The 24580-nt window shown below is 39.7% G+C and overlaps 1 protein-coding gene across 6 annotated transcripts in view; it reads right to left on the bottom strand.

The window, feature by feature from the left end:
* The window catches only part of KYNU (kynureninase), an 82493-nt gene extending 59577 nt beyond the window's left edge, over window positions 1-22916 (bottom strand). Inside the window, exons 1-3 of one of the 6 annotated variants that reach the window (XM_083411200.1) lie at window positions 22250-22916; window positions 14009-14185; window positions 3540-3660 (exon numbers count right to left, since the gene is read on the bottom strand). In XM_083411200.1, coding sequence (XP_083267326.1) covers window positions 3540-3660; window positions 14009-14177 — 290 coding nt within the window. In that variant the 5' untranslated portion in view covers window positions 14178-14185; window positions 22250-22916. Of the gene's footprint in view, window positions 1-3539; window positions 3661-14008; window positions 14186-17422; window positions 17530-22249 lie in introns of those variants that run through there. The other 5 variants (XM_083411203.1, XM_083411202.1, XM_083411201.1 and 2 more) reach the window with 5 other exon arrangements.
* Between the last annotated feature and the right edge of the window lie 1664 nt (window positions 22917-24580).

Consider the following 24580-nt stretch of genomic DNA (forward strand, 5'->3'; position numbering starts at 1 on the left):
CAACCTTGTCCCCACTCCTGGCTGTGCCACAAGCAACATGCTACATGTCTTGGTGTGTCATTTGTACTTGGGCTTGTGGTTTGTTTCTCTTCAAAGCATAAATAGTAGCCAAGGTCTGATTTTGGCAACGGAAGACGAGTTTAAACATAATTTGGGGATAGTGTTGGTGATGAAAAGCTATGTGTTTTATAAGATACAGGGTAAAACAATGATGTTGTACCCCTTTCTAACAGAATACTTTCAAACACTGTCATATCAGGCTCCTCATTAACAAATTGAAATCACTGTAAGATAGATGTTATAGTAAAACATTATAGTCACTGCATTTCTTAAAAGTAACAAAAATTTGCATAACATTCATTTGCCTCTATTGCTTTCTTGCAGTCTTCTCTGCCTCAACACGGCAAAATCCTAATTTGCCAGTTTCAGTAGCTCTATAAACTAGTAAGTAGCCATGAAATAGCAACCTTCAGCCACGACAGACTGGCACTGCCTTCAGATAGGACCAAAAGGTTCCCAACTGAAAGGAATCTGAAAGGCTTACATTTGTACTGGATTTTGGGCACTGACTTTTCTAAATATAAGCTGCTCTTCCCTTACTGTTCTATTTTGGTCTGGCCTTATTCTGACATTTTCTTTTCTTTCGTTTCTCTGAAATAACAGACTGCTATCTACTTCTAATATTTTCTCAGTACGTTGCTTTGGCCTGAGTTTATATTTTTGAAACTGTCTTATCTACACAATCTAAACTAATGTTTATCTACAATTGGTCCCATCCACACTATATATTTAAAACACATTTAAAGCAATGGCTTTCCCCAAAAATCCTGGGAAATGTGAAGGTTCTTGGGAATTGTAGCTCTGTGATGGAACAACTCTGTTCTTTGGGGGAAGTCATGTGTTTTAAATGTATGGTGTGGGTGTGACCGGAGTGTGCATGTATGAGCACACAATCATACTTAATATCAGTCTTTCTATCTCCAAAGTTCAGAGGTGAATGTTGATACTTTTGTACACAAAACAGCACCATGAACATATTAGCAGGGATATATTACCAAGCTTCAAGTAACTCCAAAGTTTGCAGACATACCAAAAAACTACTAAGGGAGAAGAACACTACCCTACCCCACCCCCACCAAAAACCAGCCAAATGAGGAATGAGCATGCTCAGAAAGCTGACTGATTGGCATGGGGCTGTAAAACCAGGTGGTAGGAATAATAGATTGGAGTACCATGGAAAAGGACATGGCTGGCTAGCTGACTGGAACATTGAAAAGGAGCACTGCTTGTCCACACTGTTGTAACTGTAGTTTTCTAGACCAAACACAATGATCATCTCTTTTATTTATAACTATTGGCATTCATTCTGCATATAAAAATAAGAGTGAAGATAGACCCAAGCAAGGCAGGCTGCAATCTTGCGCACAGTTTACCGGGCAGTAAGCCCCACTGAATAGTATACATGCTGTAGGTGTGATGGGTTTGTTTCGTTACAGGAGTGTCAAAGATAAGGCAGAAACTGTATTCCTTGTTTCATGAAAGGTAATGGACCACAGATACATATAAGATATACAGAATCATATTTACTTCTTTTCACAAACTGAGAAAAAAGGGGGGAATTGATTCTGCTCCCTGAAAATAAATGCCTTGGACTGCAGTGAATTTTGTTCAAACTATTATCACCACACTTAAGTACATCAGTCTTGAGTATAAAATTCTTTCATTGTACCCAAGGCAAACAGATGCATGGAAAATGAACAAATGCAAAGTTAATGTGTGAGAAATGAAATATTACCTCTCTTGGTCCCTTTAAATGGAGAAGAGAGCTATTTAACTTTAACTTCTTGAATGAAGTCAGCCATTTCCCTGAGCTACTACAATAATCACAGAAAAATTGACAGGATTGCATTTTCTTAAAATGGCTGGCAAAACTGCAGAGCTGTGCTAAATGAACAGAGAGAAGTGCTAACTGAAGTTCATATGCTCCTATTCCCTCCTTCCTTCCCTCACAGCTATCTAAAAAAGCAGCTGCCTTTTTATTATTAATTGCAACTCTCCTGTTTTAACAAGAGAATAGGTAAGGACAACTCTTTCCCTCTTATAACACAGTCATAGGCATGTCTACTCAGAAGTCCAATTGTGTTCAATTGTGCTTATTCCCCGGTAGGAAGATGTAGGATTGAACTGCTAGTAGGTGATATCTAAGTCATGGTCAGAACAGACCCACTGAAATCAATGGGCATTATCACACAGCAAAGTCAGATTGTGTCAAATCAGTCTTAAATCTAATATGATGGAGCAAAAGATGAGCTTGAACCAATAGAAAAACTTTAAGGACATAAGGAAAAGTACCATTTTCTTGAATGATAAAAACATTTCCTGGATATAAGCTTTCTTCACAACTTATTTGTGAAGCACTGATTTCTTCAGGCTGCTATGAACCTCAGCCCAGCACAACACTAACTCTCTGGGCTTGATTCTCCCTTCCTGAACTTTAATTATGGCCACCAATCCATGCTTACTCACACCATCCTTCCATCTTCCACCACCTTCCTAGGGCCATTTCTCCTGGGAGGAGTGTGAATATGGGCAACTGAAATAAACCACTTGAAGAATTTACCATGGACACAAAAATGCTGGTGGAACTAGTAAATGGGGTTCAGTGGCTGATTTTAGTAATAATGAGGGGCCAAGGAAAAAAGAAAGAAATAGTTGCAAGCACAGCAATATTGCATGCCTGGAGTTCCACAATTTCAGATTTTGAAACTGAACCAAATTCTGAGTTTATGACAGACCTTATTACAACTCTGTTTTATTTTTTGAAATACAAATTTCAGATTTCAGAATGTGAATTTTACAAGCATCTCAAAAGTTTGAGGCTACAAAGCAATATTCTTTATTCTAGTGTCTCAGATTTAGGACTGACCAAGCAAAGGGTCAATCTGAATACTGCTGAAATAGGCACCAGGTTATCTAAACCTAAAGATTTGTGGGAACTACAATTCACCCACCAGAGCTAGAGTTCCCAGCACACTCAACAAACTACAGTTCCCATGATTATTTGGGACATACACATTATCTAGATATAGATATAGATATAGATATAGATATAGATATAGATATGGTGTATGTAGCCTGAAATGCACAGATCAGGACAGCAATTATGAGATAGATACAAGGATTGCATGAGATAATCACATAGACTAGTAGCAACAGCTACACACATACAGACAATAGGTAAGACTTGAACTAGGACAGTTAAAAAACAATTAGGCAAATAGCTGTAAGCTGAGGAGGATCCTTCCAATGTGAGCTGGTTAAAGGTTACTGCAGCCATTTCTTGTTTTCCTAATTTATGGAGCATATCTTACAGAAAGGACAGTATATTATTGGGAAAGCACTGAATATTCATTGTATTTCCATGAGAAAGGGATTTTAACAGAGTATCACCATATTCGGGCCCATTTTCAAAATAAAATAATTTTTCTTTACCCTCAAAAAAGCACAGTTAGTGATTTAGGTCACTAGGAACTACTCACAGTTTAGCCCACTTGTCAAGTTCTTCATCCAAGTAAGTCTTAACTTTCTTTGGCTGAAGACCAAGAGAGTTCCCAGCAAAGTAGACGCAGGTCTCATTCTTATGCACTAAGGCTAGATTGGCTGAAGGAGGAAAATCCAAGAAAGCCATTAAAAATGCTGCCACCATTACCTTTCTTTACACAAAAGATTCCCCATGAAAAACATCATATCCATTCACTAATGATGAACCCAATATACAACTATATTCCTGAGATAGCCCTCCAATTAACAAACAGATAAAATTCATTTCATTAAAAAAACACTTATTCATTATATGATAGATTCTATGAAAACTATGCCAAAAATACTGACATAAAATTCACCATAGTACAGACAAGTATAGAAAAATATACCAGCTGTGTTAAAAGTATAGTAGAAGCAAGCTATTCCCTTTCTCTCAGTAACAAAAGGCAAAACATCTGAGAAAGGAACTTCTTGGTTTTTCCATTACTATTATTTTCTAAAGAGAAACCAGAGTATATGAATTAATACTGATATACAAGTACTTGTACTTAATACTGATATAATAATAATAATAATAATAATAATAATAATAATAATAATAATAATGCTAGACTTCTATTCAGCAGTTTGTTGGGTGCTAGACGTCACACAAAAGCTATACGTTCCCCAAGTTCCAATATAAATGTACAGTCATACCTTGGGTTAAAGACGCTTCAGGTTTAGCGTTTTCAGGTTGTGTTCTGAAGCGACCCAGAAGTAACGGAACGGGTTACTTCCAGGTTTCGCCACTCGCACATGTGCAGACGCTCAAAATGGCGTCACGCGCATGCGCAGAAGCAGCAAATTGTGACCCGCGCATACGCGGGTTGCATTCTGCTCAGGGTGTGAACGGGGCTCCGGAATAGATCCCGTTTGCATCCAGAGGTACCACTGCGCATGGAACAAATTCCATGGACCTGATATTGTCTTTCAGTGGAAGTCAACATGATACTCCAAGCTTAGTCAAAAGTGCCTGCTCATATAAATGGCAAAAATAAGAGATCTAACATGAGTTGTAGCCTCAGTGGTAAAATATTAGCACAAGATTCTTCCATTCCATATATCACATCTTCTTTTTTAAAGACAATTCCTAATGTTTACTACGAAAAGGGCAAACTGGGGACATTAGAAGCTCAAATGTAATTGCACATGCAGTTAGGTAAGACTAACTTAACTCAGAACATCAGTGAAAAGAAAGGAATACTATACACTAGCATAGGATTTTACATTTCTATCTTTTGTTTAAAGGTAAAGATACCCCTGCCCGTACGGGCCAGTCTTGACAGACTCTAGGGTTGTGCGCCCATCTCACTCAAGAGGCCGGGGGCCAGCGCTGTCCGGAGACACTTCTGGGTCACGTGGCCAGCGTGACATCGCTGCTCTGGCGAGCCAGAGCCGCACACGGAAACGACGTTTACCTTCCCGCTAGTAAGCGGTCCCTATTTATCTACTTGCACCCGGGAGTGCTTTCGAACTGCTAGGTTGGCAGGCGCTGGGACCGAACAACGGGTGCGCACCCCGCCGCGGGGATTCGAACCGCCGACCTTTCGATTGGCAAGCCCTAGGCGCTGAGGCTTTTACCCACAGCGCCAACCGCGTCCCATCTTTTGTTTACAGGGATGTATTTGCAACAGTAAACTTTAATTCCAAATTTTAAGCAAAAAATAAATAAATGTTTTGAAGTGGTCCCTCTGTATCATTTATTCTAGTAGCGGGGGGAGTCTTGTGCTGCTCGGAAATTTGTAGAAACCAAAAAATGCTATGATTTTCAAATGGATAGTGCAATTTGAGAGTTTGGAGTCGTCATACCAAAGTCAAGTCCATCATCATGATTTGAAATGGTGTCAGGTGTCCAAACATCAATGAAGATAACACATCCCTGTTTAACACCTGATCCCACTGTGAATGGTTCACTTTGAGAGCCATTGTTATCCAGTCAGGGGGAAGGGGAGGCAGACTATGTTTAGGGCACCTTTTCTAGCCCCTTCCCCTTTTGGGCGTGAGCAGAGTAGATCCTAAATAGGACTGCTCAGTTGTGTACAGCTGCTGAGCTACTCAACTGCCTCATTCCTCGAGTCAGAACAAATGAATCTGTATCCACCACTCATGTGCAGGTCCCTGACTAGGGGGTTCCAGATTTCACGGTTCTGCCCCCGTTACCATTTGCCGATCACCATGAGACTTTTTTGGATTGGGATGGGTTTTTGGAAGATGCCTATGCGTGAATTTGCTTGATGTGTGTAGATCAGTGCTCGCTGACCAACGCAGATTCTTCGCGGTATGGCTCTATTCCGATGGCATGAATATCACGACGACCAGTAGATTCTTATCTGCTGCAGCCTTCATCTGCCTTCACAGCTGTTGTAACATACCGCTTGTTATCTTCTGCCTGTTCTGCTATTGAGGACTTATTGGATCATTCTTTGTCTAGCTCCTGCCCCTTGACCTTACTGTCTTATGTGACCCTGTTGGGAGTATGAGACTCCCAACGGCTTCGCTCACAAGGATCATAGGAACATGCAAGCCCACTTACCATGACAAGGTGATGATCCAGCGAGAACCAAACATGTATATGGCTGTAGCACTAGTCCTCTAAAAATTTAATTAAAAAATATAGAGTAATATCCAAGTAAGTTGTATTCAGAGTAGATATATTCATTTTAATGTATTTAAGTTACTTAAGTCCACTGAGTTCAATGAGTCTACTCTGAGCATGCCTAATGTTGGATAACACTCATCTTTTTTGATGGATAATGCAAAATATTCCCTAAGCTGGAAATACGTATATTAAAAATTTAAGTATTTCTTTAGACTTTCATAAGTTGCCAAGATGAAATGTGGGCAAGCACAGTTCACTTGTGAAGGAGGAAAATATCTGTTGAAAATGTTTTCTGCTCAGTAGGGGAAATGCAAGCTATTATGCCTATAAATGATAAAAGGGGTGATTAGCCCTTTTCATCACCTTTCATTCTATATGCTACTGTTTCCTGCCAAGGGTCATAAGGAACAGTGCTCATTTTTGCATGTCTCAGTCATCAATAGCTTGTGCAAGAATGTATACAAGTCAGCAGCTTGAGCAAATGCATTAAAATTTACATAAACACTTCTAACATTATATAAAGAAGAATAAGTTTACATTTGTCTGAGGCAATTTCATTTTAGGGCTATAGGGAAACATTAAACCACAAAGCTACTCAAACTACATTTTAAAGATACTACTTTGAACTCAACCACTAATACATTTTCCAGGCATAAGAGACAACGAAGATAACTTCTTAATTAAAGCTTTAAAGGCTTTTAAAAAGCCTAAATCACAAAACCAGTTTCAATCTAATCTATATTACAGACTCTCTCCTTGTTTTCATCAGCATCCTTTTTAAAATGAGCAAAAACAGAGGTGTAAATATTATTCACACTTCCAAATTGGATCTGTTCACAGGCCTTCGTTATTCTGAAGAACAATAATGGAGTCTCATTGAGATTAGAGGAAGCAAGCATTTTATTTGTGGCTGGGGCAACCCAGTCAGATTGGTGGGGTACAAATAATAATAAAACTGTTGTTGTTGTTGTTGTTGTCTTTAAGCAATTTTCAGAAGGATTCATTGAAATCCAGTCAAGCATTAGAACAGGCAACGTTAAGGTATGTTTTCATCTGCTCCTTCTAATAAATATATACCACTTAGAGCTTAATATATAAGGCAGTTTTAAAGGGTTTTAAATATACAAAACCATTGTTCCTGATCATTGGCGCACCATACTAGATTGCTACTTACTGATATTTTCTTAACTGGGTGTGGTATCCAACCAAATCACTGTAGCACGGATCCATTTCCATGAGCATAACAGAACTTTCCCTCCCTCTCCTCCTCCTGGGCAGATGTGCACACGCACAACACACATGCACATGTGCTCTGGGTTGTCCATAAGAAGCATGTTGGGGTGACCTTTTACTTGCAGATATCATTCTACGTGCACAATGATTTAGATGGTCTCAACCCTTTTAAGTCCAGATTTACACCATTTTGCTTGCCCATTTCACTTTGAATCAACTTACATTTTTTCTATCTAAACGCCACCACAGTCCATCATTCACAGCACCTCACTTTCACTAAATAGATCCTTGCTTTGCAGTACTACCTCTCCTGTTGTCTGGACTTCAGTGTGCTCATTTTATTAGCTCCTCTAATATTTCTTCTGAAGACGTGACCTCTAAGTGGTGAACAGGGTTTAATAATTCCAGAGGACAAACAGCACTGATTGCTTGGTCCACTTTGTGAGTGAGATCATACCTTGAATATGTATATGTTTGTGTGAGTGTAACAAAGAAGCTGGGGAAGCTATAAAGATTAGCAGATGAAAAATAAGATTAGTTAGAGTAGATGTGGGGAACCTTTGGCGCTCCAGATATTGCTAAATTACAACTCACACCTGCATCAGCAAGCATGGGCAAAGACTAGGGATGGTGAGAGTTGTAGTCCAGCAACATCTGGAAGGCCAAAGTTTCTGAGTTAAAAGTTTCTTACAGTCCTTTTTTATTACAATCTTTACAGAGAGAGGCTATAGAACCCAGCCTCTTGGATAATGGCATTGTCCCAAGTAAATTTCCATCCCCCATCTCTCCCACTTCCTCATTCGTCACCATCATCACCTCCTCTACGGTTGCTGCTAAGTGCCCTGTCTTCAAGCTCATTGCTCTCCTACTTTTAAGACTCATCAGGTTCTGGGAGATGGTGGGTCTGGAACACTTTCTAATGACAACGTGTCAGCCAGGTGCTGCTCTGGCTCTCCTATGATTTCCCAACTTCCCCCCTCATCTGCCTCTGAGCTGTGACCTACCTCAAACCCCTGTTGTTAATCTATACTGTCTTCCTCTTCCTCCTCCCTGGAAGGATCCGGATGGGGAGGTAGTCTCCATCATTCCTCCTCTGCCCAGTCCCTGACACTTACCAATCAAGACTGTCTAGCTGGAAATATGGAGACTGGTTTCATTCTGAATCTGTTCCTTTTAATACAATTCCAATATGACATTTGGTACAATAACGTATTGTTGACTAATGTTTACATTAGACTTCAGTGACTCAAAGCAATATTAGGAAAAACTATTTTAAAGAAAAACCCTCCCTACCAGCATCTCCCTGCCAATTAAATAAAGGTTGCTCATTACCTGCTTAAAGGGACGCGGGTGGCGCTGTGGGTAAAAGCCTCAGCGCCTAGGGCTTGCCGATCGAAAGGTTGGCGGTTCGAATCCCCGCGGCGGGGTGCGCTCCCGCTGTTCGGTCCCAGCGCCTGCCAACCTAGCAGTTCGAAAGCACTCCCGGGTGCAAGTAGATAAATAGGGACCGCTTACTAGCGGGAAGGTAAACGGCGTTTCCGTGTGCGGCTCTGGCCCGCCAGAGCAGTGATGTCACGCTGGCCACGTGACCCGGAAGTGTCTCCGGACAGCGCTGGCCCCCGGCCTCTAGAGTGAGATGGGCGCACAACCCTAGAGTCTGTCAAGACTGGCCCGTACGGGCAGGGGTACCTTTACCTTTACCTATTACCTGCTTAGAAGAAGTTGATATGATACTACTGGAGTTTGAACACTGAGATTCAAGGACAAGATGTATGTTTGTGTGAGAGGGTAGTATCTCTTACACAACTCACTTCTGCGCAAATTGAGACAAACTGCAAGATATCTAAATGTAGAAATCTGTTTCAACATACAGAAGCATATCTACATCCGGGTGTCTTGATTAATTTTTTTATCTACCCAAATGATGTGAAGGCAGACAAAATATGTGGCAATCAAGTGCTTTAACAAGTACTGGACGGAACATTTTGAAAATAGGTCTGTTGTATTTTCCCTTGCACACTTCTTGATTACAATGGCTAAATCTCTGCCACCTTAAACAGCAGAAAGAAGTGGAATGCAAAAAAACCCTTTGGCAGCTTCTCACTTGATTTATGTCATGACTACGTAAAACAAGCTGTTACTAAAACTTAGTTTTGACAAGATTAATATATAGTTTATAAGCTTCTCCCCTCCCCCTTTTAAACGGCATACCTGTATTATAAGATTTGCTCTACCCTGCTTTCAAGACAATGCTGTACAATGTTTTATGTAAATATATAAAGAACTTGGATTATCTCTTTTAGCTTCGTGAGTGAGACATCCAAGATCCATTTGGTGCACAGATAAATGTCAAGCAAGATCACTCATGCTTGTACACACCATGTAAATTATGTTTACCCCAACTATTATTTAGATCTGTAACTGGCATTAGTGACAGCTAAAGGGAGCAATCTTAACTTCCAGCTGGAAAGCAGCAGGGCCAAAAGGAGTGATGTAGCCACTGCCACAGCCCAAGCCCATCTGCCAGGGCAGAAGGTTTATATGGTGGCTTTAAAAGTGCAAAACTAAGGATCTGGTAGGCGACTGAATCTTTCCTGCAAAATAATGACACTGTGAAGGCACCCTCAGAGCAGTTTGATTTTACTGTCTATTTGAATAGACTGTTGCTTTTTTTGGTTGGTTTGTTTCTTTAAAAAGATGATTGTTATTGTTAACTGTACTCTTTTGTCTCTTAACTATCTTGTTAGCCACCCAAGGAGCATAAATTTATGCAGAAGTTTCAGGATACAAATCATGTAAACAAATAAATAGAAAGCTACAAAGTTTTGAGCTCTAGTTGCTGCAAACCAAAGGAGGGAAGCGTGCTCTTGTGCTCGAATCCTGCTTGCAGGTTTTGCATAGCTTTGGCCACTGTGAGAACAGGATCCTGGACTAGATAGGTCACTGGCCTGATCTAGCAGGCTCTTCTTATGTCCTAATTATCTTACCTGAAATCATCACCTTTCTGTTTACTTCACCCTGGCTTTTTTGATGTATTGATTAGTTTCACGGATTATACAACAATCTCAAGATCTTCCATTACGATATATTCTGTTCATCTTTTTTAGCCTGATAAAGGACTGGAAGCCTTAGACTGGCGTTTTGCTAAGTGCCACTGGTAAGCTAACACAAAGCCATTAAAGATGTCCAATCAATCAAACTGCCTAATTATCTAATTTATGGTAGACTAACTAAAAAAAAAAAGAAAAAAAAACACCCCCAGAAAGCATTAGTTTCTGTAAATGATGGTTCTATTTTAACCACATTAAAGATATTAGGATGGTGTATGGTTTTTTCAAAAAACACATGCATCAGAATAAAGGTCAGATCTTGATATCTTTAAACACAGCAAACAACACTTTCATAGGCAGTAACACCAAGCTGCATAGATCTGTTGTACAATTCAATGTTCTAGTTTAGTAGATTGTTGTTTAAAAAGAAAATCACCAGTATCCTGAACACTCACACCTTGATCCCACATTTTTTAAAAAAACATGGGAAATCAGGTGAACAAATATAGAGAGGGAATATTTTACATGCTTACACAGAGAAGTTCCCAGGATTCACAATCCACACTCACAACCACAACATGAATTCAGAGTTGCTCCACAGTGCTTATTTTGGACTTCAGACTAAGAAAATTACCACAAAATTGATTAGCTGTCACAAACACAAGGATGAAAAGTGGGGATTTCTAGCCAGTCTGCTTGCTTAATTATGAAATAAACACTGCAGAATGCTCATAAAGAAGGGTTGCAAATGTATATTTGAGTGTTTGGGACAGACCTCCCTCCCCGCCCCTGAATATCAACCTTCAATTAAGAGACTGGATAAATGTCATGTGACTTTGTATATTATGTATGTTTTTTACATTTTCAGTAGCTATCTATTCCCAAACTAGACTGCCTGCCAAAATCATTAATAAGAATTATTTAAAAGGTATTTCAAAGGCAGAATGGAAAATAAGATCTTTCAATTGCTATATATATATCAGTTAGTGAATAATTCTGAAAAAATAACTGAGAAAATACTGATTTGAAAATAGTTCATAAATGGGGAATCTGAAGAATTCTTTAAAAAGAGAAAGGGAGCATTCATTATAGATTCCTTGGCCAGATTTACTTTTGGCTCAAGAACCATTAGCTTAAGAACCTTTAAAACTTTATCACCATAAACTTCATTACTTTTTAACAGATATCCTAGTGAAGTTTTCCTTTTCCAGGCACAGCAGAATAACTTTAGGGACTTGTTAAAACTGAACTCAAAGCAAAGATAAGCTTTACAAGCCCCTGAATTCTTCTCTGGCTCAAATTAAAATCTGACACACAAAAATTGTTAGCTTCCCTGGCTGACATGTGCTTTGTAGGGCCAGGATAGCTCTCCGAGGCCAGCAAAGCTTGCAGGGGGTTGCCCATCCCAGGCTCAGAAATTCCCCATGGCTGTCTCTAAGACAGGGCTGGGCTGGTTTAGGAGCCAGAGATCACATGAGCTGACAGAGTTATCATTCAGTACAATCCCCTGCTGCCAAAGCAAGTAGTTCAGCCTATGGATCCTGGGTTGAAATAAAAGATGAGGGGAAACCCAATTTCCTGCTGCAGTCCCAGATGTGGTGAATTCCCCTACACATCCTTGGACTTTGCACCTGAAATCTCATAAATCTACTCCTACTGAATGTAATGGAACAGAGTTAAGGAGACATGGTTCATCTTTCGGGTCATGGATTGGCTAAAAAATTATTCAATATATTCCTCTCCCCTTTTCCTTCCTTCCTTCCTTCCTTCCTTCCTTGCATGCTTTTTTTTTTAAAAAAGATCTCATTGTATTATGCTGAATTGGCTTCCCATTGCTACTTTTTCACATCAGAAGCACATCTCCTAAAACAAGAAGAGTTGCAACTTGAATAAAGAAATCTTAGCCAATTAATTATATGAGTTTTAATATATTACTTGAAAACATATCATGCACACACATATTACGACAGGGGCATAACCTGGTTTTCAACACTGTGATATATCACCAGCTAAACATCACAATATACCAATATATCACAATGTCTGAAATAAGAATGGAGCTACTATATAGAGAGGCATTGGCTGGCTTCAGAGTTTTTCCCCACACTGTGATTTTTGTATAGCATGCACACCCCATGATTTGTGATATATTGCCAGGTCAAAAAATACAAAACCAATATCACAATATGGACTTCAAACCGGATTTGGGCAATATATTGAAATACCGCCCAGCCCTAACACATATGAATAAAAAATACCATATTTTTCCATGTATAAGACTAGGCTTTTCCCCTTAAAAAGAATGTCAAAAATTAGGGGGCATCTTATACACGGAGCTGTCTCCCCCCATTTTCTTAAATCTGAGTCCCCCAAAATAGGGGGCATCTTATACATAGAGGCATCTTATAGATGAAAAATACGGTAGTTCCAAATTTGAATTTAGGCAATATATGCAACAGTAGCAGCATTAGCTGTCAGCAGATTGAGTTGTGAGTGCTCAGGGGAGATATGAGTCCGGGACTTCAGCCATATTTTACAAGTCTTTATTGCTTCTTGGCATATTTACAAGTAGTTCAAAAAGCGATCCGATCATGGTGGGAAGTTGTCCCGACTAACTTCCTTCCGCTTTGGGGGGCAGCATAACCACCATCTAGGTCCAACCCCCCCCCTTCCTCTGTGATGAGAGGTACTTGCCCTCGGAAGTACCTCCTCCCTCTCAGATTCACTCCCCTCTGACCCCCCTTCATCTTCTCTCTCTTCGGAAGACGAAAAGCTGCTAATCAAAGGGGCTGTCTCCCGATAACTTCTCATTCCCTCCTCCCTCTCTGCCTCCAGTTCCCTGACATTAGCCATCTCAGAAGCAGCATTCTCACCTGTGCATAACAAAGCAGTGTGTCATGAGATGGTGATTGCTGTGACATTAAAACCTGCTGTCCAATCAATCAGGGACATTGGTTTAACTGATCAGAATATTTTGTCAATTAATTTAACTTATTTATCAACTCAAACAACTCATACCTGGTACAAGTATTCAGAAAGACTCTTATAGTGCCACAATAACCACGCACGCAACCCTCCTGCCAAGTGTGTTGTTCCTGCTCCTTCCAAATTAGGTTTGTGCAGGAGGCCTCCCCAGTGGATTCCAATCAACCATAAAAAACTGATAGTGCAAAACTTTCCTGAATGCCCAAAGTAGTAGCTTCTTTTGGCAATAAGCACCTGGAGGCAAAGTAGCTCAAATCCATTAAAAAACACTCCTGCCTATAATTTTCAATCAGTCACTATATTGTTGAAAGAGACTGAGTGACAGCCTAAGCACGGCATAAGTGCTGTATTGTATTCTTCCATTCTAATCAGAATGGGAATGAGAGCATATAAGGCACTCAACTTGAGGTGCTGATTTTACAACGCAGGGGACATGCTGTGATCAAAGATGTGGTGCCAATCGCTCCATTTATCCTTTAGGCAGCAAGGCTTCCTGCAGATTTGCAATAAACATATGCAAGGAGATACAAAGCCACCTTGGTATAACTGTGGTTCTTACTTGGAGGCAGATCCTTTACTCTGGGAATATGAAAACATGCACGCAGGTGTTTTAGTTCATCTTCTTCATCTAACTGAACAGCAACTTCCTTATCCACTGGACTGCATGCTAGCTGTGACGCAACGGTTTCTATAATGGCTGCCGGCGAGGCATAAGAAGACAGATCCATTTCTCACTCTAAAAATGAAAAGGGAGAAAATATTTTCATTTAGATACTGTTGGCTAGTGTCTGATGCAAAGATTATAGTTATGTCTGCTGAGGTACAGCCTTCCAGCTTTAAAAAGTGAAATACTTGGGAGTGTAAGGAAAGAGTGAGAAGTTCTCAATTCCAGCATTTTTCAAGGCAGCATATTGCTGTAGCCCTAAAGCCATTAGTTTTAAATACAATGCTCTCTCTATAGAGCTACATCAGCAACTTCTGTTTTCTACCACTGCTCCAATAGCAGTAACAAATTCTATAGTGTCATTCAAACTTGCAGAATCAGAAAGCCGCAGGCAGCATTATTGTTTCTACAATCTGTGCTCCTGAAAATGGCAGGTGCATTGCCACATTTAAACTTGCATTTTCAAGCCTGAGCAATCTTTTGGCTCCTTTAGCTTCTTGATGTGGATGTGTAAGATTTTAGCTTGGGAGGCACGACTGGAATAGGCAGACTAGGCACTAAAGAAATAGTGCAAGAGGAAATTTCAGTTGAATAGGCCTCTGCAGGAGAAAAGCTGTTTTCTCACAAACCACAAGGATATAAAATCTAAACAGTTGTCCCCTAAAATTCCTTTTCACTGACACCAAGATTTCCTATAGAGCCAGATTCACTTTCTGGTCTCCATCTGCATTTATCAGATTGTCTGCATCACTGGAAAACACATCTTGATGAACTAGCGTGATTCTTTCTGTGTGGCAGAAAGAAGCTCAATGCAAGGTACAGATGAGATCCCTACTGAAAGTGAAAAACACAATCACATATTCAAAATGGTTTCTGTAGTATTTTTTATTTAGTTTTATTTAGTTTCAGCATCTCCCTAGGCCTCATTATTGCACCCTCTTGCCTTCCTATTTTCTATTTCCAGTCTTATCCTGATTCCACTTGTCTTAACTCAGACAACATTCTAGTTGACTAAAATTGTGTTGAGAACAAATCTGGCAATCGGAGCATTCAAATTGGTCACCACTCATAGTGTCTTCACTACCTTCATGTTTCAGTTAAAAAAAATAAGATCAAACAAAAGCTACAAGACAGAAATATTTTCTTTTACATATTTCTGCATGCTCAAATTTGAGGCCCTAATGAAAAGGGCCTCTATGTGGAAAGTGGCGAGATAGTGGCTTTCAAAAGGTTTATTCAAAACTTAGCCACTTCCATTGATTAATGCAAATAATGAATTAGTCATTCATTTGGTGGTAGGTGATGAATCAGCCTACATCCACTATGAAACAAGCTTTTTCTGCAGCACAGAATCCATTTGTTACTAATTAAAGTAAGTACTGATTACTAATTAATTACTTATCCTAATTAATAGAAGAGTACCACTTGGTCACCTTCAAAACATAATTTGCTATTCACCTAAGTTCCACAATTGAGCAAGAGAGTTATTCTTCCTCCATCATTGCCCACAGAATGCTTCAAAATACAGCCTCATTTGTACTATCAGACACAATCGAGCGCAGCATCTGGAAAACTGATCAAAAGCCTTGGCCTGTTTTGCACATAACACTAAGCCAAACTATAGCTTACCATAAGCGAGCGAGTGTGCTGGTACAGGAAAAGAAAGTCACGACCACTTTGCTTCTCCCCTGCTCCTGCTGCACTACCAGAAGCTAGGCCATGGTATGGCTCAGTGTATGTGCAAACCTGGGCTAGTGGTTTGTCTCGCTTCAAACAAACCATGCTGTAGCTAAGATTTGCTCTTGGTTAACTACTTGTGGTTTGTTGGGTGAAAACAAACCGTGAGTCTGGGTTAGGATAATGCTAGGCCAAATCATGACTTAGCTCTGAGTAGTATGGAAACAGCATAAGTGGGGAAAGAACGAAGCAGCTGAAATTTTCTCCTTGTGCTTGTTTTTGGTAGGACATAGTCTGGCATAGTGCTATGTGTGAACAAGGCCATTGTGTGCCATGGGCCAAAACACTGATCCAGCTATTCAGAACCAGATGACAATGGGATGGAGCTGGCACATACAAGATTTAAATGCATTTCCCTCATACCCAACAATTGTACAAAAATCATACAAATATTCAGTATGAGGCAGTTTCATTCACATAATGAGAGCTAGTCTGGTACAGTGGTTAGAATATCAGACTAGGACTTGGGAAACCAGGGCTCAAATCACCCAGGTTGGCCATGAAGCTCAATGGGTAACCTTGAACTAGTCAATGCCTCTCAGCCTAACCAGTGTTAGAAACTGAGATATGAAAGCTAGAAGCTAAATGGCACCTTATCACTAGAGATGAAGAACCAGATAATGTGGTTCTTCCATGGAATTATAGTTTGGAGAGAGTGTGAGTGTGCCTAAAATAAGAACAGCCCTAATAGGTACCAGCTAGGCCCAGATTACAACTGGTGCTTGCAGAAAAAAATCTTGCATTGTGCCAGTCAGCCAGCCATGTTGTCTGAGCATATTCCATTTGATCCCTATCCCCTGGTTTTCCAATTATCCTCTTATCAACAGTCAGCCAGCATTCTGGGGGGTTTTGTTTTGTTTTGTTTTTTAAAATACTTCTGCATCTCTAGTGCAGTCGATGTGCCTGAACAGTGATTTTCATTAAATCTGGATACTTAAATTATATTAAATTTTGACATAAATAGAGCAGTAAATGCACAAGTCCTGTATCTAAGTGGAAAAATGGAAAATATTCAATTTAATTTAAGAATTATGAAGTGTAATAAAATAACTAAAATGAAAATCAATTAAATACTATGGATTGAGTTTGACCAAACTGCGGGAGGCAGTGGAAGACAGGAGTGCCTGGCAAGCTCTGGTCCATGAGGTCACGAAGAGTAGGACACAACTAAACGACTAAACAACAACAGCTAAAGTCTAAACTTTAGGAAACCAATAAGGGAAATATTTTACTTGTAGAATAACAATTAGGGTAGTGACCCAAGTCAAAAGTTAAGCACTTTTAAGTCGTCCTTTCATTTAAGTGGGAGATTGAAGCATACATGCATTTCTACACCACTATTGATATTACTTTAAAAGGCCTAACTTTGGCTAGAATACACACTAGATTTTATAACAATGAATAACTTTCCCTTGCATTAATTAAATACTGTGACTACTACTAGTTACAAGACCTTTTGCAATTGGCACCAAGAATAATATCAGTTTTACTGAACCACTGATTCTTCTAAGTAATCTTAAATTAGATGAAAATTAATGTGTGCTGTGTCCCTCTGAAACAGAGTTTGCTTACCTTCAGCTAACAATGTTACTTCTTACGGATTCATTCTCTTTTCCCCTTTGCACCGTAACACACATTTCCCTCCCCTTACTATCTCCTCTGTTTGCTTTTCCTTTCTACTTTTTGGACTTTGACCTCTTTTCACCCCCACTTCAATCTGGAACTCGAGCATACTTGTCAGCAATCCTGTTCCTATCTCACACAGCACAATACAGTGGTACCTCAGGTTACATACGCTTCAGGTTACATACGCTTCAGGTTACAGACTCCGCGAACCCAGAAATAGTACCTCGGGTTAAGAACTTTGCTTCAGGATGAGAACAGAAATCGTGGGGCGGAGGCGTGGCAGCAGCGAGAGGCCCCATTAGCTAAAGTGGAGCTTTAGGTTAAGAACAGTTTCAGGTTAAGAACGGACCTCCGGAACGAATTAAGTACGGAACCAGAGACACAACTGTACAACAAACCTAAAACCTCCATATGTTTAAGCTGCATTTTAATTTCGTTCTCCAAACCTTTGATTTAATGCTTAAGGAGATTCCAGCTAAACATCAGGAAGAACTTTCTGATAGTAACAGTAGAACAGAATCCCTTGGGAGGTTGTGGACAATCCTTCATTGGAGTTTTTAGGTAGAGGTTGGATGGCCATCTGCCATTTATGCTTTAGTTGAGATTCCTGCATTGCAGAGGGCTGGACTAGATGACACTCAGGGTCCCTTCCAACTCTACTATTCTATGGTTCTATGATCCACTTCTCACAGTTATTCTTTAAGTGTACATATTCTGTTCCACTTCTGCTTTGTAAAGTTGCTATCAACTTCCAGTTCTCATCTTTTAGAAAATGATTTCACAAAACAGAACTCACCACTAGCTTTGGCAATCTATATATTTAACAGAGAAGATACGGTCTACATTAAGCTAGGGAAAATCTACTCTATTATTCTATCAGTATAAATATCTGCTATACTACATATTAATACTGCTTTTAAAAACAACATGAAACAAACCGCAATGACGTATAGTCCATGGAGATGCAAAAACTATCACACTGCAGAAGGAACTTGAAATATTTTAAAATATTTGCTAGTGCACCAATAAAGTGTCTCGAATAAAGAGTAAAGAAATGCAGTCTCATGTAAACCATCATACAAAGACACAATGCTAAGGTTTTGGGTTATATTTTGGAAAGAAAGAAACGCACACATGCAGTTCATTATTATGCTTGTTTGTTCAGAAATAAGTTCAACTAAGTTTAATGGGACTTCTTCCTCAGTATCCAACCTTTCTTGGCTATAAGTTTAACTGAACTCTGAGATGTGGTTCCAAAAAGATGTGCCCATGATCAGATGTCAGTAAGCATTCATAACTGTATTACTGATGCCATAGCTACTGAATGCAAAATCAACCATTCAGCAAACATCTAATTGGGTAATTAAGTAAGTTATGCAATATGGTGCTTGCATCTGGAATAACAGACTGTGGCATGGGTGGTGGAATGAGAAAGGGCTGAGTTACTGAGAATAATTTGTACAGTCCATTTACCTCATCAAAAACTGAAACAATGTTGAAAGTTCAAGACTCCATAAATAAATAAATCCTGTCTCTCACACAGAATTAAGAGAAAATTTTGAAAACTTGACAAATTTCAATTTAACTTTTTTTAAAAATGTCTTCACAGCTAACTGAAAGAGAGACTGGACTGACTGACTGACTTCACAATTCAAATTCTGACATAGTAACTTTTTTGACATCCTGTTTTTTCTCAGGTGAAAAACATACAAAAATGCTATTCAGATGTCAACGTTAACATACTGTCAAGAGTTCAAATACTAAATACCACTGGAGGTCAACTTGTCAAACTGTGTATAAAGTTACAATTTTTCCAGGCAAATATTTTGATGAGGTATGTGAGGGGGGAAATCAGATTTATCTACATTATAGTAAATTAAAATACTTATTTACAATTACAGCCTTGCAATTAGTCATTCAGAGGACAAGCGATATGCAAGATCCCACTGCTCTAGCTGTGGTGGGAAATATGATGTGTTTGTTTGTTTTTAAGCAAGAATTTATGGCTGGAATGGACAAGGATTTAAATCAGATACATGTTTCTGAATGTTTATCTGTGTTGCTTGTTACATATGTACCGGAGTAGCTCAACTGAAAAGGTAATTAAACCGTAAGTAGATAAGTAAACAGCAAGGCAGTGGAGAACATAGCAGTCAGTATATGCAGGTAGCAAAGAGTATAGCAAAAAGATTGGAAGGAATCTGCGTAACAATAGTAGATGTGTGACACATAGATCCAACACTCTGCTTGAGAAAATCCTACTTTATTTTTGTTGATATTGACACAATTAATAAAAAGTAATTGCTTCTCTGTTCATCCTTCAACCTGTCCAATAAAAGAGGGCAGGCATTGACTGCATGCTTATAATAAAAAAGTTTAAGGCAACCACAGCAGCAGCAACAGACAACACAATGAACTACAATAAATTCAGCTGCTCTGGGGAAAAAATGCAAAGGCTGCAAACATGACCAAAATTAAAAACTACATTTCTGAGCGTACCTAATTTGAAAGTAAGTTGAAATCAATGGTATTTGTTTCTCAGTAAAAATGTATATACTTCAGAGTGAAAAAACCTGCCATACTTCAAGTGCTATGTTCTCCCTTGTCCGCAGTGTGTGGCAGCATAACATTTATTTCAATGTTGAAAAATAGGTTTAACATGGTCACAAGTATTATTGATTTCAGGCAGTTTACAGTGTTTGGTGTGGCTTATGGTGAGGATCCAAATAAACAGGCTAACTAGTGGCCAATACAATAACATTGCCTACATGGTAGGAAAATGTTGAGGGGTGTCAGAAAGCTCACATGTAGCTCAGTACCGTGAGCAGCTGTGGAACCTAGGTGTGTGGCAGGCATGTTAGCTCCCAAACAGGCCGGGGCCTCAAAGTGACAACCGAAGATCCCTTAAGAGGGTCATCCAGTGAGGAATCATTCCTGCTTACCCCTACAATAGATCCACGAGTTGTGACAAAACTATGCACCACACACTTTGTCCCTCTACAAGGCCAGCACTCTTGCTCACATGCTCTATTCCACTCATAGTGGTCAGTGGGGCTCTGATTAGCAGGAGGAAGAGCAAGTCTCTTTGGAAAAGCATGTTTATGCTAGTGAAGAAAATGGAATTAGAATCTTCAGGAATCTGTACCTAATCCTTTGTGCCTATTCGTTATTAAGACCTATAACGACTTTAATGCATTTTATACTTCTTTTATGAATGCAACTTTATAGTAAGTTTTATGCTGTCCACCACCATATTTCCCCACCTTAATGTTAGCGGTATAGAATTTTTCTCAAATAAATTAAATCAATAATGTATTGACAATAATGTATTTTCTTTTCTTTTTTTTCTTGTTTTGTCTCTGAAGCACTGTGGGGGATGGGAGAAAAAATTCTGGGTTTTTACCAGATATTTCTATCTTACCCATTAAGTCAGTATTCAATCTATTTAATGGAGATTCATCCTACCTGGAGCTGCATCCTACCTGCAATATATTTACAACGTCTGGCTATGAGTCATGAAGGCCACTCCCTGCAAGGCCTTTTCCACCTGGTTTAAAGGGGGGGCCCAGACTCACCCAGCTCTATTACAAAGGACCCTGGGGAGACTGGAGGGGCATTTCTGTGCCTGACAACAAATCCTAATTATAGTGGTACCTTGGGTTAAGAACTTAATTTGTTCTGGAGGTCTGTTCTTAACCTGAAACTGTTCTTAACCTGAAGCACCACTTTAGCTAATGGGGCCGCCCACTGCCACTGCATCGCCACTGCACGATTTCTGTTCTCATCCTGAAGCAAAGTTCTTAACCCGAGGTACTATTTCTAGGTTAGCAGAGTCTGTAACCTGAAGCGTATGTAACCCGAGGTACCACTGTACTTCTTTTTTTCTGAATTAAGGAAGGGAAACTTGCAGAAGGACTTGAAAGGAGTGAAGCTTTGCAGCTGATACAACAAAGAGCTAATCCAGTGATTAAGGACAAGAAGAGAGACTTAATGATCCTTGTTTTTAACCCCAAGACTGCTTGAAAGTTCACCAGGAAATGGCTAGAGAACTTTTGCCCCATCCTTTTGTTACATGGTTATAAAATTTTGCTCTTTTAAATGTGCATTTTATATTTGACTTCACTTAGCAATGTTTTCCTTGAAATGTTTAAGTATTTGTTTTTGTTTTTTGTTAACTTTGTGTTAAATATGTATTCTGTAGTTGACCTCCGCTGTAATGTTTTATTTTGAAACCTTTGAGATGGTAATTTGGTTTCCTGTTAATTGTTTTGCTTTGACTGTGTACGTTTGACTTTCTTCAGAAATGTTTGATTCTGCATTGTTTTATTGATGTTTAATATGCTGTAAACCACTTTGAGATTTTTTAAAAAAATATAAAGCAGTATAGAAATGAAATAATAATACTACAACATATATTGGGGAAAATACAAGATTTCATGTTCCTTATTTACTTGCCTACATTGATATTCAACACAACAGCCCTGCTAAAAGCGGTTGCAATTGGTGGTGGTGGTAAAAGCAATAACTGTAACAACAACAACAACACAGTAAAAGGTGATTTATAGCAAAACAAAACACAGGGCCTGCTTCCACAAGGAACTAAAAATCTTTACTTTGTCCCAAAAAATTTTTTAAAGAATGTATAAAATGTAAATAAATGAATTAATAAGAAGAAGAATAAACAAATTAAAAATCTTGTGACAGAAGTGGGAGAACGGTAGCAGTAAATTGGGGAATGGTGGGGGAAACCACAGAAAATTAATATGTACTTACAATTAATCGTAACTTGAGGGAGAAATGGAGACTGTCAGGGCCTAGGCCAGCTTGAGGCTTTTAGGACAAATCAATGCAAGGAGACCTTATAAGTGCTGAGTTCAAGAACTACATTTCCCAAAAGCCTTTCTGTCTTCCTTAAGACTGAAAGCCAGAGAAAAATGGGGGGGGGGGCGCTGGTTCCGGGAAGTAGGGAGAGGTAAACTGGGAATGAAGTTGGGGGGCTTGCAGGTGAACCTAGATGTGAGAGCTCAGGTGGGGCCTAAACAGGTTGCAGCAACTGAGGTAAGAGAATGGGCTGTGCCATTCCAGGCAGCAGGGGGGAGGTGTCGTTTTTTGACTGCTGTCCTGCATTCCAAACCCAGCTTCAGTTGAGAACACAGCAACCAAAGGGATGGGGTAGATCTTTCCTTCCTGCTATGCTCCTTTTCTGTATTCTGGCAGGTTTTCGCGAAAAGAAGATTTGTAGTTCCCCCCCCTCCCCATACACACAGTCTGAAATGGTGCAACCCACTCCACCCTCTCAGCTTTCTGTGTTTCCTCTGTACTGCAGAACAAGTCTCTCAAAGCCAAACCGTAAACAAGTGTAGTTCTGTTCTGATGGTCTGTCTGTTTCTTTCTTTCTTTCTTAAGCTTGTTTTGTAGTTTCTGTAAATAAATAGAACAAACAAACACCATGTATCCACCCCAAAAAACATACAATGTAAATAGTCCTGTCGCACACCTAGGTTTGTAAATGATTTACAGTTGCTTTCATCAGTTAGGAGTCTTCTGCTCTCCATCTTAACATATTATCCCAGGTGATTGTCCTCTCCAATGTCCTGAATAAACATGTACTAGAACAGGTTAAAAATAATTGTTGATCTTCATGTTCCTGAGCACACTTAAGATGCTACATTTGTTGCTTCATAAGGGCTATATTTAGGGACGCGGGTGGCGCTGTGGGTTAAACCACAGAGCCTAGGACTTGCAGATCAGAAGGTCGGCGGTTTGAATCCCCACAACGGGGTGAGCTCTCGTTGCTCGGTCCCTCCTCCTGCCAACCTAGCAGTTTGAAAGCACGTCAAAGTTCAAGTAGATAAATAGGTAAAGGTAAACGGCGTTTCCGTGCGCTGCTCTGGTTCTCCAGAAGTGGCTTAGTCATGCTGGCCACATGACCCGGAAGCTGTACGCCGGCTCCATAGGCCAATAAAGCGAGATGAGCGCCGCAACCCCAGAGTTGGTCACGACTGGACCTAATGGTCAGGGGTACCTTTACCTTTAAGGGCTATATTATTCCATATTCCATCCCACCATGCCCCTGATGGATTCCTAACACATTATGCAGACTGTGCGATAAAAGCCTTGGAAGAGCCCTTGGAAGGGCTTAAAATAATACTGAACTGCAATCACAGAAAGATTTGGATTCATTCATTTTGAATCCAGTTACTATGTTAGAGCACCTGGTTTGGTTAGCTGTATGTCATTTCAATTTCCAGGGTAATAACAGGGTTAGATCATTAACACAAGTGGTGTCACCATGTATTTCCAATCCAGGTTACACTAGTTTATCTTCTAAGTACACGAGAGAAAGGAAGAACTCCAGAAGAGACCATTGAATCAGGCTAATGTCCCATCTAGTTCACCACCCTGTTCTCACATGACTAGAAAAGGGAACAAGCTACACCTTTTCATTTACTTCATTTTAATATATAAATACAGTGTGCCTCTGGTTGGTCTGAAACCTGTATGTTAAAGTAAGCACATATTTGATTAACTCATGGCTTGACTAGTTATAATTCCCTTTTCTTGCCTGTTGTAAGAAACCAGAGATTTGCTGAGTATTGCATCTCCTGTTTTCCATTTAGTGCATATTGCTAATGTGCTCCATTATACTGTTTCTGCTTCATATTTCTGTCCATTTGTATTGAGTCTTCTGACCTTGTAAAGTGATAATTCTGACACCACTTAAACCCAATTTCAGATTTTCAGACTTCCTACCTTGTTTCTTTGTCCTGCAGCTAGTTCTATCCCCTTTCTTCCCCTTTCTTCCTAATTAGGATCCTTCCTTCTAAATTTATAGAACAGCATGCTGTAGTGTCTCTAAAACCACAAACTGCCTTTTTCACAACCATGCTGGAATCTACTTGCTTGTTCGACATTACTTTTTCTTTCCTGTTTTTATTTCATCTGAGCTTTGGGGAACACCCCCTTTGCTACATGTGGCGGTTCTTCATCATATGACCTGTTACTGACCTCTCTGTGTCTTTATGCTTCTATACCAAGTAGTGCAGTCTCTTTTCAGCTTTTTGAGCTCCAGCTCCTGGTACAATAGGCCATATGGCAGAAATA

The sequence above is a fragment of the Podarcis tiliguerta genome, assembly GCF_965153285.1.
Source record: "Podarcis tiliguerta genome assembly, chromosome: 1".
Taxonomy (NCBI): domain Eukaryota; kingdom Metazoa; phylum Chordata; class Lepidosauria; order Squamata; family Lacertidae; genus Podarcis; species Podarcis tiliguerta.